The sequence below is a fragment of the Azolla caroliniana genome, unplaced genomic scaffold, assembly GCF_043228905.1.
Source record: "Azolla caroliniana isolate FFs.n. ecotype wild unplaced genomic scaffold, voAzoCaro1.0.p SCAF_14, whole genome shotgun sequence".
In the NCBI taxonomy this organism is placed as follows: domain Eukaryota; kingdom Viridiplantae; phylum Streptophyta; class Polypodiopsida; order Salviniales; family Salviniaceae; genus Azolla; species Azolla caroliniana.
Window position 1 is genome coordinate 19,718,854 of NW_028230449.1, and position 18,450 is coordinate 19,737,303.

Below are 18,450 nucleotides of genomic sequence, written 5' to 3' on the forward strand. Positions count from 1 at the left end.
TGTGATAAGATACTTCAAGATTTCCACAAGGTCAAGATGTTTGAAACTTGTCTTGTAGGGCCTTCATTTGCTTTTTGATATGTCTATTGCGATTCCTTGTTGGACTTCTTTAATATTTTATAACCTTTAAGAGAAAAAGCTCCAAATAGAATATGACCTAACATGTTTGAAAAGAATATTACCTTTAAAAGGAGGAAATGCTTAACAATAGACAACCTTTTAAGAGATATTTATCTTCCTCAAAAAAATATCTTTGAAAAATATTACCCTCCAAAGTCGGGGTTGATCATTTGTAAAATATGGCCATACATGAGAAAACGTAGGCTATCATAAGGTCAAAAAGTTCATTACTGTGAGTACTCCCGCATGCACACCAAACTTAACATCCTTGCTCTTTGAGTTCTTCTGTTGGGCGAAATCCCAAGGATCGGTTTCTCTAGAGATATACAAAGATGTCCCGTTTTTTAAGTAGCAAGTCATGGTTTGAGATGCAAGACAATGTTGCAAACAATAATAGTTTTTTTTAACCATCAGCTTGCAAGGTTTTCATTATTCACTATTGCAAATGGCAAGATTTGATGTGCAGAGTTATTGAGCTACTTACTTGATGAATCAAACATGCTCGAGGACTTCAGATAATGCAAGCTATTAGTATTGTTGAAATGTCAATTGAACATGTCCGCAAACGATTACCAAAATGATTTAAATATTTCTATCAAGACAAAAAAGTCATGGAATGGTTTATCTCTTTCCCCAAAATGCGGGTTGTGCCGTTTTGTTTTTGCCCTTTCCTTTTCCAGTATATTTCTTCACTTTAACTTAAAAGGAAGTCGTATAATAGTTCAATGAATATGTTTAATATCCCATTACTACAAAAGAAGAATGAAAAATCAATCAATATTTTTTTGGAAAAAAAAATAACAAATAAAAACCAATCAATATGTATTGTTTCTTTTCTGTGACTTTGACCAAGTATTTTCATGCATTTGTTAACATAGCTCACGGGGGGAAATGATGTTATTACACGCTTAAATAAGTGAATGTATGGCATTATGAAGTAGTTTACATATTTTAAAACGATCATAAATTATGGGTTTCCCTTACTTTACTAAAGCCCATTATCCGCCCTTATAAGTATGGTATTTTGGGTATATACATAATGAATGTATATACCCAAAATACCATACTTATGGTATTTATTATGTACGTACGTATGTGTGTGTGTGTGTGTGTGTGTATGTGAACTATATAGAAGCTAAATAACATGTAACTAGTTCTACTTTAACTCAAACTTAAATTTGGAATTCTTTCCACAAGAAAATCATAGCAATTGTTTTCTACCATTAAGCAAATGATGACAAGAGGGATTTGCCTTCCCATTTTTTCAAAAGCCACTCCATGAATTTGGATTCAACATGTGTAGACATTTAAATCATTCATTGTAATGGAATAGCAAAAAAACATATTAGACATGTTTCCTTAAACTCGTACTTTTATTACAAGACATAATTTCAACATATAAATTTTTATAGTAATCTTGCAACTAAGATTCATGTAGCATTACTTTTATTCTATTAACATGTAGTCTTCCTTGAGGTTCTCAATGGCACATGTGGGTTGAACGATGAACTTATCTATTGTTGTTGCAATGGGTGTTTGCGAGATAGGCCTCGATTTTCAAGGTAGACAAAATGAGTATTATTTTAGGAGTAGACATATGTGCACATGTATATTCAATATGCATATGCCATGCTTGCCTTAACCTTGAAGCATTTTACACTTTCTAGTCTAACAAACAATTCCGCACATGTATTATTTATACTCAAAACCTGGATTGTGCATCATTAATCTTCGCGGACTAGTCTCCTCTTGCCTCGAATGAAGAATACAATTCTTTAACATTGAGAATTAAAGGGCAACAACTATAAAGTCTAATAACAAATAATATATTTGACAATTCATATTTCAAAATCTTCACCATACTAGTTGAAGATTTACGTTCCACAAAAGAGACTAAATGTTGTCCATTATTCTTTCAACTTTTCCCATCAATAAGAACCCATAGCTTTCCAAAAAAGTGTGTGATTCTCACCCACCATTCTTTCAACTTTACCAAGAGGATGCAATGATAGTTCAACATAATACAACAAAGATTGATTTTGTGGAGAAAATATGATCATGCTCTAAGATTCATGGCTTTTAAACGTGACTTAAAACAAGATTCAATGGATAAGTGTAAACACATACTTAGGTTAAAGCACAAAATATGCATCATAACATGACATTACAAATATTCATAGTGGTTTTTGTTTTCTCATACATCGTTGGTTAAAATACAAAGATAAACAAAAAAACCAAAGTTAATCTTCACACAATTATCAAGAAACCACTCCCTTGTATTGAGCCATCTCACTATGGGTTTGAGAACCAAAAAGCTGATTGCCTAGTGATGCAATCTGAAAAAATAATGAGTGATTTCAGACTAATCATTCCATCCCCAAAATCAAAGGATCAGTTGAAGTTTTGTATTAAAGAGACAAGCATCCACCTCCATTCCCTGCCACCTATTGTCTAACCTACCTACTCTTTTGGAGGCTGTTCATGCCTTAACCACATGCATACTAAAGATTGACTATCCATTCTCTAGCTTATGCCGGATATCATTTAACAGACACATGAAAGCACAGAACCAAAACCAAATTAAGGTACAAATACTTACAAATCTTGTAGCAAATTCCTCGCATTTTATTGACATGGTATCAATATGCTTGAAGGGAAGCCTTCTAAATATGTGAGGTTTATGCAGACTAAATTTGATAAAATCCTACAATGCCAATTGTCAACATCCTTACTTTGTGGGTTTCAGTCATGACATCTTTGACAGTATTTATGGCAACATCCACATTCTCAACACTAAATTTTCAAATTCCACCATTTCATTCATACCAGAATGGCAAGATATTAGAAGAATCAGATAATCAACATTAGACCATGCAGGTTAAATCCCATTATCAGCATATAAAACAACTATGCTTTATGCAAACTCAAATCGATCTGTATTTTAGTTACTCGTGTACATAAAATAAATGCTCATTTAAGACTCGTTTTATTCTTCAAAATATCAGTCCCACTGGATTACTCCACTGAATGAAAGGTTTAAGATCTAGCTTCTCTCCCTCCAATTATAGAGAACTGAATGATGGACCATCAAACAATGGCCATTACAATCATGGGAAGCAAGGGAAGAGGAAAGCAAATGCAAAATCTCCTTTCCTCTTGACAAAAATAAAAGTAAATGATACACAACCCTCCATGCTTGTCGAAAATTCGCATGCTGTTAACAAAGTACACAGCAGACAAAAGAAACTTGTGATTGTATTCTATACAAATAATCAGTCAAAAAACCCTTCTTACAAAACTGAAAGATGTCAGTTACTCAGTTAGCCAAAGGTCCAAAAATGTTTCCTCCTTCCAATAGTAGAGAACTATGATGATGAACCATGAACCAATGGTCACAATGGTATTCAAACACATTTGTAGTCAACAATGGTTCTGTAGATGAATTAATAAATTCTTTTACTGTTATCCAGGCCATGTTTCCAACGACCCGAACTCGCTCATCCTGAAGTTCAAACTCAAATCTTTGATTCAAGCTAAATATAGTGCGCCATTGTTGCATGACAGCATCATACCTAAATTTAACATCACCAAATAAAATTAGATATGATTAAAATGAGGGATCACACCAAATTACCCCTAACTCTGGCAACTTTGGGTAATTTAAGGGTATACTGGGAAAAAACCAAAAAAGTTCTGAAAATGTAGTGTTTCACACTAAATTAGATTGGTGATAATCTTCTCTATAATAATTATTTTGTTATCTTTTCTACCCGCATAGAAGTTCCCCATTTGGATGTATACATTTGATGTAGTCTGAATTCAACCAAAGTCGATTCATTCCCTTTATGGACTTCATTTGAAAATACTTGTAGAAATTTCTATCAGCTTCTAGCACAGCTTTGGTGACAGCATAGTGAGCTTTCCAGCCATCTGGTGTCAGTACACAGCTCTGTTCTACAGTGAAGTCCTGCATAAGAACATATACAGAAAAACAAGTGTTGGAAGTGTCTTTTTCTTCTCACCTGACGAACAAGTATGACTAAAACCAATTGATTTCCTTGGGACTCAAGTCAACAGTACATAAATATAAAATATATCCTATCAATAATTAACCATTATAATATATGTATAAAGTCAAATTGCCCCAGTCGGTTTCCAGGTGGAAAAAATTAAAGCTTATTTTTATAACTTTCTCCAGGTTCTCCATTTAGGCATTGTTGTATATCTTACTATGGTTGGTTCAATTCTTCATGTTTTGTCTTTGCTTCTAGCAATAGTTACTAGATAAGCAATGGAATATGAAGAGAACAATCTAGGAATCTGACTCAGTGTATAGTATGTGATGTATCAAACAAATATACATATACCACATATATATGTATGTGTTTGGTAGGATGTTTTAACTATTTTGATATAAGTAAATATGAGTGCATCATATATATATTAGATAACTCACGAATGCTTGTGAATTTAAAATAGACTATTGTTTATGTTTTCTCATTGTTTCCAACCAAGGTGTCGGTAATGATGCCTCACCCTCCTGTGTTCAATGGAGAGACTCACAATCCCTCTAAACCCTTAATTATTTCCTTTAGGAGTCTAGGAATGCCCTAATTGCTATTCCTAAATAACCATGCATCACAAAAATAGTAAATCTTGTGTGTGAACCATTCTTTCTATATCATCTTATTACTATTTTTAATTGATACTCTTTTCGAGGATAATTCTCATGCTAGATCTTTTTTTCTCTTGTACAAGATTACATAAGTCAAGGTCACAGCCATCGCCAAAGATAATGGATATTCAGAAGAGAAGTAGCAACCACACATTCCTCTATACATGTTGGTCAACTTCATCCTTCCATTTCATATTAGTGGGGTTAGCTGATCAGATCATTTTTATAACTTACACAAATTTGTCTAACTGATGCCCCACCAAGGTTGAATTGGTGCCTGTTTCCCAGAAGTAACATAAAAAGTCCGTAAAATTCTCCGACATAAGGCGCGATTCTTCTGTTGCACGATGGTTCAAACCTCAAGAAATTGAAAAGATAGGACACATTCAATACCCTCTATACATCCTTCTATACTTTGTTTTGAGCTTTAAAACACCCCTTTATTAAAAAAATGGTGGTGTTACTTTGTTCTTTTACGACATTATTTAATAATCATTTTATTCTTAATTCCTCCCCCAGAACTCTTGAAATCAAGCCAGACAACATTGCATGGCCATTGAGAAACGGTTAGAGGGCTAGTAGTAAATAAGCAAGAGGAGCACACACCAATCCCAGGGTGTGTGCATCTATACATAATACTGTGACATATAGAGTCACAATATTACAATAATAAAAAGTCACAGTATTGAGACATAAAATCACAATATTAGGTCGGGAGCTAAATAACATCACTTAAACACTAAACTGAGGTATAAATGGGCAGGCAAAGAGTGCCATCCGTTTTAATGATAAACCCTCTCTGAATAACCTTGCCATCCAGTGAGTGTTCTAAGGATGCACTCCCTTTCAATGATAAACCCTCTCTGGATATTCTTACCATCCAGTGAGCAGGCTACGAGTCCACTCCCTTTTAATGATAATCCCTCTCTGAACATCCTTACCATACAGTGAGCATGACACCGAATGCCACCAGCAAAGATCCTCTCTTGGGGGAACCTCCTTCCACAGTTTAGGGTTTAGTTTTGGTCATTCGTTGTATACTCGTTATAAATTCACCGTTCAGCACATGCAGCCCTCAAAGGCCGATATTCCTAGAGATATTCTTGCATGTCCTTTATTGCTTCTTCAAACTCAAGGAATTGGAATATCTTCCTGAACTCAATCTGCCCTTTAAGATTTGGGTTGGATGCAATGAGCTCCGACATGCTTGCTCAAGGTTTCCAATCATCATGCTTGTACAGGAAAACCAACCGCATTCACTCTTTTTCAAGAGCTTCTATCTCATCTAAGCTCAACCATGCATGTCATATATGTTCCATTGTAAATTCCTTTGCTTCGTGACCTGTGCACATGAACGGGTTGGGTTCCCAACTCTTCATTCCTTGTAGTCATCCTATTTCATTTGCAAGGATGATGGTATTTTGAGTGGCCTTTCTTCTGTTTTTCTGCTATTGTTTCCTACACACAAAGTAGGCATTTCACTTTTCCTCTAGCTGAGCATAGCAGCATATTTTAGTTCTGGAAGCTCAAGCCTGTGTTGAGTACCCATGGGGCAATTCCTCGTTTTACTCCTCGCAATAAATTTGCCACTCTTGGAGGGAAAAGAACATAATCAGAACCCCTCATTTAATCTTGAAGGTTCCATTGATTTTATTGGCTTGGCAAGGAGAGGATCTCCTAGTTACTGTATGTGTTCCAAAGACTATGAGGTCCTCGGATGTAGGTCTTTGATCACTTGTTAGATAGCACAGTAAAATGGAGAAAGAACATCACAATATATCAGAAACCCCAAAATCCTAGATTATCTAAAACAAAGAGGAACAATAAAAAAATCATGTCTAGGAAATAAATCTACAGAAAAAGAACAAAAAGTACAGCCTAAGCCACGAAAAACAAAGAGATCATGTTCAAATGAGGGAAAAAATATCAATGCAAAGAGAGAGAGAGAGAGAGAGAGAGAGAGAGAGAGAGAGAGAGATGATTTTTAAGGTCATCAAGAGGAAGAAATGACCTATAGCAGAGAGTGTTACAAGATACATCTCCCTTGCTGGAAAGGAGGGTGTAGCCACATATTGTTCACGTAATTTCTTAAGACTTAAGGACACTCCTGTGCTTAAGAAGACAGATGGGACTAGCAACCATTACAAAGAATTTTTCCTAACCATGTATGCGAGGGCTTTTAGAATGGTATAAGGAAAAGAAAATGTATAAGCTGAAATAAAGAACCACCAAGCTAGATATCAAATTTCGATGTTCTGATCTTTTATTAATTTTTTCCTGGTCAAGTAATGCAAACATCACTGGTGATAGTTTACTTTCTAGTTAGAAGTTCTTGAAAGCTAAGTACAACTTTGTATGAGACTCTAAAAATCATGCCTAACAGCATCATAAGGGAGGCATTCCAATTTCCAAAACACATATTCCTCTGTTGTTAAAAACGTTGAGGCAGCTATCTTTCATTGGCACCTCTGCCTCTCACGCAACACATTACATACACCCATGCATTCAAGTGGGCAGAGAATCACATTCACAGCAATGGAGACCAAGAGTACAAAGCTACATGGTCCATGTACCCTTCAACCATCTCTGAGTTTCCCATAGTTACCTAAACACAGATAAATGCTCCATCATTTCATCTCCATTAAAACCAATCTGAAGTTTGAACAATGTGTCCCCTTATCATTACTCTTCACATACATACTCGTTATGCAATTCATGCTTGTAATACTACCCCAAGAATCACTGTGAATGGCAAACCCATCTTATACAATGAGTTCATTGTCATTAATTTTTAGGAGACCTGGTATCGTTTATTTTCCAGCATGGACAATCAGATCAGAAGCTACTTGTATTTGTCTCTTTGGGTAGCCTCCAATGGATTTTAACCTCTCTCATACATACACAAAGCAAAATGTACCTTGTGAAATAACGCCTTCCATATGCTATCGTCATTAGCTACTTGACTCATGCAAGAATTTGTCATGGAAACATTGCAAAGACTTCGATAATCTAGGTAACTAAGCATGTGTTGTGTTATCTCTGGTACAAGCTGCTCCATAATGGAAGCTCCAGACTGCAAAGAAGGAAGAAAGTGAAAATGAAAATGAAGAATAATGAACATAATTATGGAAAAGAAGTTCTAGGCAGGAAAAAGGACAAGATGAAGAAGATGGTGATGATGATAATGAAAACGATCTTGATAATTAAAAAAAATGCCTCTCTGAATCTCAGGACTGTAAAAAGTAAGAAGAACGAGAACAATATACCTCTTTCTGAAGCTCTAGACAGTGAAAAAGAAACTTGTCAACACGAGGAAAAAAGGAAGAAGAAGGAGAAATAGAAATAAATCAGACGGAGATGAGGATGAGGATGATGAAGAAAACAGAAATAATATACTTCTTTCCAAAGCTCTTGACAGAGAAAACTGAAGAACACGAAGATACTCGGTTTGAACCTGAACAAGGACGAAGTAAAATAGAAAGACATCTAAGAGGATGAAGACGAATACAAACAGAATAAATATCCCCTAAACAAAATCTTTGAACTGCGAAGTGTAAGTTATAGACCGAGAAGGAGGAAGAAGAAAGGGAACGAAATAATGTCTGTTTCGAGGAGTTCTAAACTGTCAAAAGATACATCCATACAAAAAAAAAAAAGGAAATACATGCATGTTTCTGAAGCTGAAAGAATGAGAAAGAAGAAGCGGGGGAGAAAAAAAGATATAATCTGATCGATGAAGAAGAAACTTCCTGTTTCTGTAGGCGTAGCAAGGAGAAAGTGTAAAAGAAAAAGGGAAACAAAATGATTATGATGATGATGATGAAGAAGAAGAAGAAGAGAAGGAAAATACCTGTTTCTGAAGCTGAAAATCGTCCGCTTCTTCTGAGATCTTTACTTCAGGGGAGTGTGGAATATCGGGCTTCAAGAATAAGTTCCTTCGGTTTCTCACGAGGAGGTAGACGAGGAAGAAGACGGGGACAGATATGGCAGAGGGGGCCAGAACAGAGAAAGCTCCCATCGCAGGGAGGGAACCCTAATTTCCCGACTGAGTTTCTGTGCAGCGACCATGGAAGCTTCTTCTGCTCGTCCCGTGGGAGCACCACACGGTCGTCTTCTCAGACATCCCTCAGCGAAGGAAAATCGAAAGGAACTCTCGTGCATCGATCGCATGGTCGCGTTTCTTGTTTTCGGTTCGGTTCTTCCTCTTTAGGTTCGGTTTCAGGCTCGGCCTCGCGACACAGTTCGGCTTTCAATAACATACATACCCACACTTCTGTGTAATTCAGGCTCGGGCTCGCGACACAGTTCTGTGCGTCGCCTGGGTCGCGTTTCTTGTTTTCGGTTCGGTTCTTCTTCTTTAGGTTCGGATTCAGGCTCGGGCTCGCGATACAGTTCGGGATTCAATAACATACAAATAATACAAATACACAGACTTATAGAATAGAAGTGTCGCCTTCGCCTTGCCTTTGCTTCGGTCCGCGTCTTAGGTTCGGGCTCGGTTAGGTTCGGGGAATTTATGAGACTCTCAAATTTCTGCTTCCCTTTTTGGTTCGGTATTCTCCCTTAGGTTCGGACTCCCGGCCACTCGGTGACATGGTCACGAGAAAATGGCACCCAACGGTGTCGTGATTCTTCTTGCCGTGAAACCCGTCCCGTGCCTTGTGCTTTTGTCGGCCTCCTGTCAGGAGCTCTTCATTTCTCCAAGAGATGGCTCAGACTTATATATGATCATGCCCCTGTCTGGACACTGTCTTTTTCAGCCACGATGAATCTGAAACCCCACCCTTTTTGTAGGCTCGGCGGTGGCTCGTGAATCTCCGGAAAATCAAATTTAAAAACGTGCCATTAGTGTTCTTCTTGCATTCAGATTTGGGTTTTGAGTAGGAATCGGCAACGGCTCGGCTCAAGCCTAAACCGTTTAGATAAACCGGTTTAGACCGGTTTGGCGGTTTGGCGGCTCGGCTCGACTCGGCTTAGGTTTGAGTCGGGTTAAACGGTTTGAGCTCGGCTCGGCTCGGCTCAAGTTGTGCTAAACCGGCTCAAACCGGCTAAGCCGATTATTAAAATTAGGTCACAGTAAAAGTTAAAACACTTAAAAAGTTAAAACACTTAAAAAGGTTAAAGTCTACAGTCTTAAGACTTAAGTCTTACACTACGACTCACAATCTACAGTCTACAGAGATCAGAGAGAGAGAGCTCGGAGAGGGGCTCGAGAGGGAGACTGAGGGAGAGCGACTGAGTGAGAGAGGATCTCCTGCAGGCTGCAACCTTCACCCTTTACCCTTCTACAATCGTCCTTAAATTTTGATCCTTGCAAACTGTTTCAATCGTCCTTAAATTCACTAATTGTTCAGTGTTTTACTTGTTTTTATCGGTCTTCATCAAGTCTTTAGTGTTTTACTTGTTCACTAATTGTTCAGTGTTTTACTTGTTTAGGGTTAGGAGGATTTAACATATATTTCAATTTGTCAAGTTACAATAATCCAAACCGCTTCCCAAACCGCTTTCCAAACCGTTTCCTAAACCAGTTTAGACTAAACCGGTTTAGCCTAAACCAGTTTAGGGACTGGTTCGGTTCGGTTTGGTTCAAGTTTGAGAACCATTAAACGGTTTAGGCTTAGCCGGTTTGGCTTGGATAAGGCCAAACCGGCTAAGCCTAAACCGAGCCGTTGCCGATTCCTAGTTTTGAGCCATGAACTTTTTCCTTGTTTTAGATAATGATGCACGACTGGTGCCTAGCTGAAAATATTATGTTCATGTAGCACCACTTGTTGCGGTAAATAAAGTTATGGCTTCAACGATTCTCTGACGAAATATATCCAATTTCTTTCACCTGTCTATTAGTTTTTCTTTATAGAAAACTCTAGGGTATAGAACGAGGCGTCAAACTTGTCGTGAAGCCCCCATGGGAATCTTTGTATGCACATAACATAAAATCATCGACCATAAGAGAGATGGGAACACGTGTTCCTTGCTTTCTTATTCCTCAAAAGTTTCGATATTTGTTGTTGTAGGTATGTCTGTCTACCTATCCTTTTCCACTTAAAAACACACTCACACCTTAACTAGGTTTGTATCACACAACCGTAGCCTACTCACAATTGTAGCCCTACTCCTCCACGATGATTGTGTCTATATAGCTTACTACCTCATTTGAAAATCCTCATAGAAATTTCATTGTGTGATCATGCCTTCCAATTAAATATGAATGTTTTCATTTCACTTTGTACAAAATATTGCTCAAGGATATGTACCTGTGAAGTACGGCCTTGACATTGAAAACTATTTACTTTACTATAATTGTGTTTGCAAAAAAATAGGGAAACATCTCACATGTGAGAGTGTGTGACTCGAGTAACTTGCCATTCATAAAAGTCATGGAGTCAAGGTTTGTGCATCATTGTCCATCACATCTAGACTCCTTAGGTTTGATTCAAGGCATTGATTGGGCCACATAAAAGGTGTGTTACTATTGGCTTCCTCAAGTTTGTGATGATCTTTTAGCCAATCCCATCTTGAAGTTTTTCATCCCTTACATGTCAATGACGAATCCTGCTAGTGGTATATTAACTATGTTGTCTATCATATTAAAGATAAAAAATTAAACAAGTTTGGAATTTGAGCATTAGAATTCAATTAAGTGTAAATGGGATCACACATGGGTTTGGGGAGAGATAATAATCCATGGAAAACGTTAAGCACCGATATGCTTGCAATTATGGGCATGAAAGGCACATATCCACAACTCGTTGACAAGAAAATGGTTTCAATTCGGAGGTGACCAATTAAATAATCAACCTCTACACAAATATGAGCATCAACTGGTTGTGGAATTCTGAAGATAGTTCCCACTTTGTATGTAACAATGTTTGTGTCTTGTAGTTCTGTCAAGATGGACTCAATTATTTTTCAAGCTTCCTTTGTAGAGTCACAAACTACCAATGTACAACATAGTAGTTATAATATTCTCACTTATTGCAATACCTTGTCTTTTAATTCACAGGTGGTGTTTAATCTTTTCACATCTATTTGTTTTGTATGGGTGTGACACAAGGCAACAGAGAACATATCGACTGAATCAATTGCATTAAATTAGTGCATTAAGAGTGTAACATTCCACTAGGATTTAATGCCATTATGGAATTAAAGGCCTTCTTCGCACCAAGAAATCGGAGTTTGTATCACTTTTTTGTAGTACTTCTAAAGCATAAGACAACCATTCGGTGCCCTAACTTTCACAGTAAGCGAGGAACAAGCACCAAACATGAAAATTGGCATCACCTCTACCAACCCCATTCCACTTTGGAGATGATATTAATGACAACTAGTATTGCTACATTATTAATTAAGTAATTAACAAATATTGATCAAAGGGAGATTCCTTGATTTGTGTATAAGCCTCCTTGTGTAGTCTCTTTGTAATAATCCTTCATAAGTAATGGGAAAGTAGCTTCATTTTGAAAAAAGAAGAAGAAGTAATTAACAATAATTTATTTTTGAACTGATTAAAGGTGAAGCAAGCCATTAAATGCAATGATGAAGGACCTCAACATAAACAAATGGGGCCAACGGCAATATAAGCAATTTTCAACCTATGTGAGGCATTTATTTTCATCCACCCTCTAATCATGGTTTATTTTCCTCTTTTGGAGGTCTTGAATCTTAACCTCCTATATCAATTGACAAACAATGTTATGAGCCGCTTTGTAAATTCAACAATAAAGCTATTAAAATGCAGTAGGATGCATGCGTCATTGGAAACCAATACTTCAATGGATTTCACAAAGGCTTCAAGCTTGTAAGAAAGAGGTGCACATTTCTAGACCTGGGTTTTTGTGAAAGGCATGTGCATATAACTAGGTTATGGGGTTTTGACAAGCTAGAAAAGGAGTCGGTCAAAAGTAGAAGAAAGCAAGCTGAAGGCAATAAGATTTCAAAGATAATTTTTTTATGTGCTTCCATTGAAAGAAGTATGAGCAAGGCAATATAGTAATAGCCTTCTGGTGTTTTGTTCTTAATAATGTTTGAAGAAAATCGTTTATAAAAAAAGAAAGTAATAGTCAATAAAATGTTATGTGCTTGGATTCAGTGAAATATAAACAAGGCAATAACACTCAGAAACATGTTATAACTTATGAGCTTCAATTCAACGAAGTATGAACGAGGAATTGATCAGTTTTTGACTATCTCCACGACATATAAGAACCAAGCGAACAATGACAAAACATCTTAATTATTGGGGGGGGGGAGGGGTGTCCTAGGCTATAATCGAGGATCCCCCAATACTTGATTCCGTGATGAATGTCCATGCATTGGCCGGGGGTGTCCGCCAGCCAACAAAGGCTGATCTCGTGGACGAGACGGGACGATCTAAAACAAGCTCTCTAGAAATCCGGACATTGTGTGTGTGTGTCTCTCTCTCATTGTCTCATGGGCCAAATTTGGTCTTAGAAGACCTTCGTTAATATATCTTTCTCTCCCCATCAGGTCCTTTTTTGCAATCAACCAATCCGTCCGTCCGTCCGTCCGTCCATCCAATTCAGGCCATTTCTTTGAATTCGGTCCGCCCGCCACGTGGCATTCCGTGCCATGGCCGCCACGCGGCAGGCGGGCGTACATCCCCAGGCTGGCGGGAAGGCCGCCACGTGGACGGGTGGGCCGATAAGATCGTGACACGTCACCATCGTCTTTTCCATTCTGTCATTCTCCCAGACACACTCACAGTCTCTGTTTGTCTGTTGGTTCCACAGAGCGACTCGCAGAGCACGAGAATAAACAGAACCCTAACTAAAGACCGCCATAGCCAGATAGCTCTAGCTTCCTTGTAATCATACCTACCCACGCCTTCCCTCTCTCTCTCTCTCTCTCTCTCTCTCTCTCCGTCTCTGCACAGACCGAGACACTGAGAAAAAACAAACCCTAGTAAAGAAAACAGCCGCCATAGAGCCAACCAGCCAGCTTCAACAAACTTCAAAGTAACATCGCCATCGCCATCGCCATCGCCATCGCCGTCCCCAAATAAAGAATAGGCCTTTCTCTTCCCTTCTCTTCTCTTCTTCACTCTAGCCAATGGTAATGCGGCTCTAAGTTCTCTCCCTCCTAGACCTCTCGCAGAAGAAGAAGAAACAATCTATTCGCTAGAGCTTCTTCTTTCTTCTCCGTCTCTGTAGAAATAAAGAAAAGAAAACTCTGCTCTCTTTAGGCACAGAGAATAGGAGTCGTCCTAAGATAGCCATAGCCAAATAGGCCCGTTCGACTTCCTCTCCGTCTCTGTAGAAATAGAGAAAAGAAACTCTACAATCTCCATAGCCAAATAGCTTCTTTTACCTGTTTCTTCTTCTTCATCTTCTTCTTCTTGTCGATCCCTCTCTGGTTTCTGTTAATCTCGATTTCCTAATCTCTACTCGTTTTCAAGTTCTATCTCTCTATCTATTTCCTTCTCTGAGTATTAATGCATTATGACAATATGATGGCGAGTCTTGGTCAAGACAGAATGAATAAGGCCTCCATTGAACCTGCCGAATCTCATCCTCATCCTCGTCAATATGATGAAACCCTAACTATACATAACCCTCTGCTAAAGATTCGCCTCATCTGTACAGATCCTGATGCCACAGATTCTTCCAGCGATGAAGACGAAGACGAAGACGAAGTGTCTAGAAGAAGGGGAAGATTTCCATTGAAACGCATTATAAGGGAGATATATATTCCTGCGGATGAAAGTAACTCTGATTGTTTCAACTCATCAGCAGAAGCAACGATTTCGCCGCTGCCTCCTTATAACGTGGTTGAAGCTTCCACTGAGCCTTGCCTAAGATTTTCCCAGGCATTTCCGTGGTATGGATCATTAAAGAATGCAGATACTTCGAAGCAGGAGGAAATAGAGAAGAAGGTTGCAGGAAAGGGTAATGGAAAGGAGAAGAAGGATAGGCTTGATGGCGATGGCGATGGCCGAGTAACGAGCAAAACGAAGAAGTCTAGATCCAATGAACCAATACCGAGGGAGGGATCATCAAATGGAATTACAGTGAAGAGTGAAGGATCACCAAATGGATTTGCAGTGAAGAGTGAAGGATCACCAAGTGGATTTGCAGTGAAGAGTGAAGGATCACCAAGTGGATTTGCAGTGAAGAGTGAAGGATCACCAAATGGATTTGCAGTGGGAAGAGAAAGATCATCAAATGGATTTGCAGCGAAAAGAGAAGGATCATCAAATGGATTTGCAGTGAAAAGAGAGGGATCATCAAATGGATTCACGATGAAGAGAGGAAGAGGATCATCAGAAGGATTCATGGTGAGGAGGAAAGCATCATCAGATGGATCAAACATGAAGGAGCATCAGCATCAGAGATCTCCTCCTCATTGTAGCGCGGAATCTCCATCGTCCGTCTTCGAGATCTCGGCCTTCATCGAGGATCCACTCGATCCTCTGCCCACATCACATGGATCAGGTACTACTTATCACCATCACCATCACCATCACCATCACCATCACCATCACCATCACCATCACCATCACCATCACCATCACCATCACCATCACCATCACCATCAACATCACCACCACCACCATCATCATCCTATGCATTCATGCCTGTTGTGGATTGGGATCCCATTTTTGGAATTGCCTTCTTTCATGTCAAGCTAATCCATCCCTTGTGTTCCAGTCTCATGGGGAGGTTGTTCCGGCGGGAGCTTCGCAGCTTCGCAAGACTACTACTACAATGCCTGCCCGCGTAGTAGTTTCGAAGACTACGATGGGTTCAGATCAAAGACAAAGCTCCTCGACACAATGAATGTGGAGAATGTGTCGGATCTCGGATCAAAGACGAAGCTCCTCGACACAATGAATGTGGAGAATGTGTCGGACCTCGATCTTATGGTGCCTCCTCCTCCTCCTCCTCCTCCTCCTCCGCTCCTCCCCTTCCCCCTCCCCTTCCCCGAAGACAACCTTTTTTGTAATCGAACGTTCCGCCTGATCGATGCCGACATGCCCCAAGGCCTCGGAACCTTTGGTCTGGTGGATTTGGACTTGGACGAGTTTGCGATGTTCCGTGATGACGGGGAAAACATTATGAATTGTTTCAACTTTGATCTTGATATGGAAGAGCTCTCATGGGTAAGTGTTCCACATGGATGCCCAGTATGAATGGGATGTCTCCTTCAGGCGGAATTATATAAATTAAGATGGCATTGAATTATATTAAGTAATCTTATGTTGTAGGTTTTGCACATTAAGTCCTAAATATCAATCCTAAACCTTAAAACCCCAATAGAAGAAAAATACCCCAATATCACATCATGTGGAGACCTTTGTACGCTGACTCATCAACACTACTATACCCTAAACCTTAGGAGTGAGCACATTCCAAGATTATATATTGAAGAGATTTTTATTTACTAAACCATGAGGAAGTCCCAAGGTTACATAGTTATATGAGTTCTTTGTCTCGAGAACTCTTTTTGTCCTTATTCCTATGTGTAATCAATCCGTGGGGGCAACTTGTAATTTTGTAAGATGTTTTGAATGTGAGCTATTAGACATTTGAGATGAGTTCTTGAGCAATATAAATATTAAAACCATCTTACTCTGACAACCACCATTGTGGCGAATGAGTTCCTTCGGTGAACAAAGAAATTCAATGTGGCTTCGTCGTTCTAGTCGAATTGGAAGTTGATTGCTTTACTATTTCTTTGTTTCTCATGAGCATTCGTTCATAGTAGCATGTAACCCTTATGTTGGTTATAAGTAGGTGTGACATGTTGTAACCATCAATCCCCATATGTTTTAACTCTCTCTTGTAGATTCAATGATCAATGAACACATCTACATAAAAGTTATTAAACATGAAAATAAGTCAAGATGTGTATGGAAATCCTTACAAATAAATTGGACTTGGGTCAGATCCTTTAAGGTAAGAAAAGGTTTTATTTGATCTTTCCAATGTTGTGTGTCAACATTAGCAATGGGCCCGGTTTTCGCTCAAACCGAACTGAACTGTTAAACCGTGGCTGAATGGTTTATTGGTTCGAAGATAAATAAACAGTTTGGTTTGGTTTCAAATGTTATTATTCGGTTCGGTTTGGTTTTGAATTTCATGGTTTAGCGGTTTATCACTGTCTGTTTATAGGTTAAAAAATATGTACTTCTAAATTTTCCCTATAACTTTGAACTTTCAATTTTAAACTTATTAAATTTGATATGCATTACATGTAAAATTTCCTTTTCATTTATGATGATCAAATTTATGATAAGTACATATGATGAACAAATTTATGATGATTTTCTCACACAAATTTTAATAAGTATGATGATCAATATCCGTCAAAAAAGGTTTGGTTTGGTTTGGTTTGAATTTATGATAAACTTGAATTCCCATTGTTTGTTAATCCAATCTACCATCCATGTGTTACTAATAAGACATTGACACACGTAATTTGTTGTGACTTTGGCTGGCAAGTTTTTATGACCCTCCAAATGACCAATCTAACTCATACATAACCTAAAGCAAATATGGAATTGGGGTTTGCAAGTTATAAAGTAGTCGTAACTAAGACCATGAATCTTGATGATCGATAGGGATACAAAACCTTGATCTAGCTATTCTAAATTCTAGAATTCTTCTTTGGGATTCTTATACACCATCCCCTATAGTAACTCAACCAAATCACCCACACAATCACATTGTCCTCTAAGAGTTTGTGTACACTCCCATCCCAACACTCAAGATAAATACTGACACCTCAAGTTGCAAGGAAATTGAGTTTTCTCTTTTCGGTGGAAGGGGACCACCCCAAATACTTCAATATACTTTGCCATGACCTCACTAGACGGTGAAGGATCACTAACCCAATACATTTGTCTTGCCTATAACTGTTAATAACATGCCACAAAGAACTTGTAATCTTTGTGTTAACATGTTGAATACCATCTTTCTCTATGAAAGAATCCAACAATTTTGGCCCATTGTTGTTGGGCCTCAAACATGGCTTTGTAATGTTATATCGTGAGGCTCTTAAAAAACAAAATTTGATAATTTGTTAATGGTTGTGCAATGCTAGATTTGCCATATGATATTGAAAGTCCTATCGCCTCTTTGTCTCATGACCATACTGTCCAATTATCACTATTGGATATGTGACAATAGAAAAGGGCATCCTTGTTTGACATTAAGATTGGCATGATATATAAAACCCTCTCCCAATGTGCATATCAACCTTGACATACATTCACCAAATCCGAGGTGAGACATCAACGCTTTCACAAATGGCCAATTCACATTACCGTATGCACAATTAAGATTGACATGCTATATAGAACCCTCTCCCAATGTGCATATCAACCTCGATATACATTCACCAAACCTAAGGTGAGACATCAACGCTTTCACAAATGGCCAATTCACATTACCGTATGTGTTTTCAAGATCTAACTCACCATATTCTTTTCTCTTGGTTTTTCTCCTTGCCATAGTCCCTAGTACCTACCCATGTATACATCAAGAATATTGAGTAGGATCTTCCTTCTACATACAAATCCATCTTGGGATTTGTCAATAATTATAGGGATAAAATCTTGCAACCTATTAGCAAAAATGACATTGGCATATATATCTTATATACTTTGCCAATTATTAAATTGGTTGCCAATGAGT

At 38.3% G+C, this 18,450-nt stretch overlaps 2 protein-coding genes across 2 annotated transcripts; one reads left to right on the plus strand and one right to left on the minus strand.

The window, feature by feature from the left end:
* Positions 1–3,357: 3,357 nt before the first annotated feature.
* Positions 3,358–8,910, minus strand: LOC147855792 (F-box protein SKIP8-like). Its single transcript, XM_087330516.1, has 4 exons — positions 8,646–8,910; positions 7,713–7,868; positions 3,891–4,087; positions 3,358–3,692 (listed from the first exon to the last, which is right to left on the minus strand). Exons 1-4 carry the CDS (start codon positions 8,811–8,813, stop codon positions 3,437–3,439), a joined length of 777 nt encoding a protein of 258 aa, XP_087186642.1. The 5' UTR covers positions 8,814–8,910; the 3' UTR covers positions 3,358–3,436.
* Positions 8,911–14,068: 5,158 nt separating this feature from the next.
* Positions 14,069–16,040, plus strand: LOC147855793 (uncharacterized). Its single transcript, XM_087330109.1, has 3 exons — positions 14,069–15,246; positions 15,463–15,914; positions 16,020–16,040. Exons 1-3 carry the CDS (start codon positions 14,247–14,249, stop codon positions 16,038–16,040), a joined length of 1,473 nt encoding a protein of 490 aa, XP_087186235.1. The 5' UTR covers positions 14,069–14,246.
* The last annotated feature ends 2,410 nt before the right edge of the window (positions 16,041–18,450 follow it).

What these genes read in the sequence shown, in the direction of transcription:
- LOC147855793 (XM_087330109.1), top strand. Translation starts at nt 14,247, where the DNA reads ATGCATTATGACAATATGATGGCGAGTCTTGGTCAAGACAGAATGAAT. An exon ending in GCCCACATCACATGGATCAG is followed by an intron (nt 15,247 to 15,462) that starts GTACTACTTATC and finishes CTTGTGTTCCAG; the next exon opens with TCTCATGGGGAGGTTGTTCC. An exon ending in ATATGGAAGAGCTCTCATGG is followed by an intron (nt 15,915 to 16,019) that starts GTAAGTGTTCCA and finishes CTTATGTTGTAG; the next exon opens with GTTTTGCACATTAAGTCCTA.
- LOC147855792 (XM_087330516.1), bottom strand. Translation starts at nt 8,813, where the DNA reads ATGGGAGCTTTCTCTGTTCTGGCCCCCTCTGCCATATCTGTCCCCGTC. An exon ending in GGAAGGCGTTATTTCACAAG is followed by an intron (nt 4,088 to 7,712) that starts GTACATTTTGCT and finishes GTTCTTATGCAG; the next exon opens with GACTTCACTGTAGAACAGAG. An exon ending in AATGGGGAACTTCTATGCGG is followed by an intron (nt 3,693 to 3,890) that starts GTAGAAAAGATA and finishes TGTTAAATTTAG; the next exon opens with GTATGATGCTGTCATGCAAC.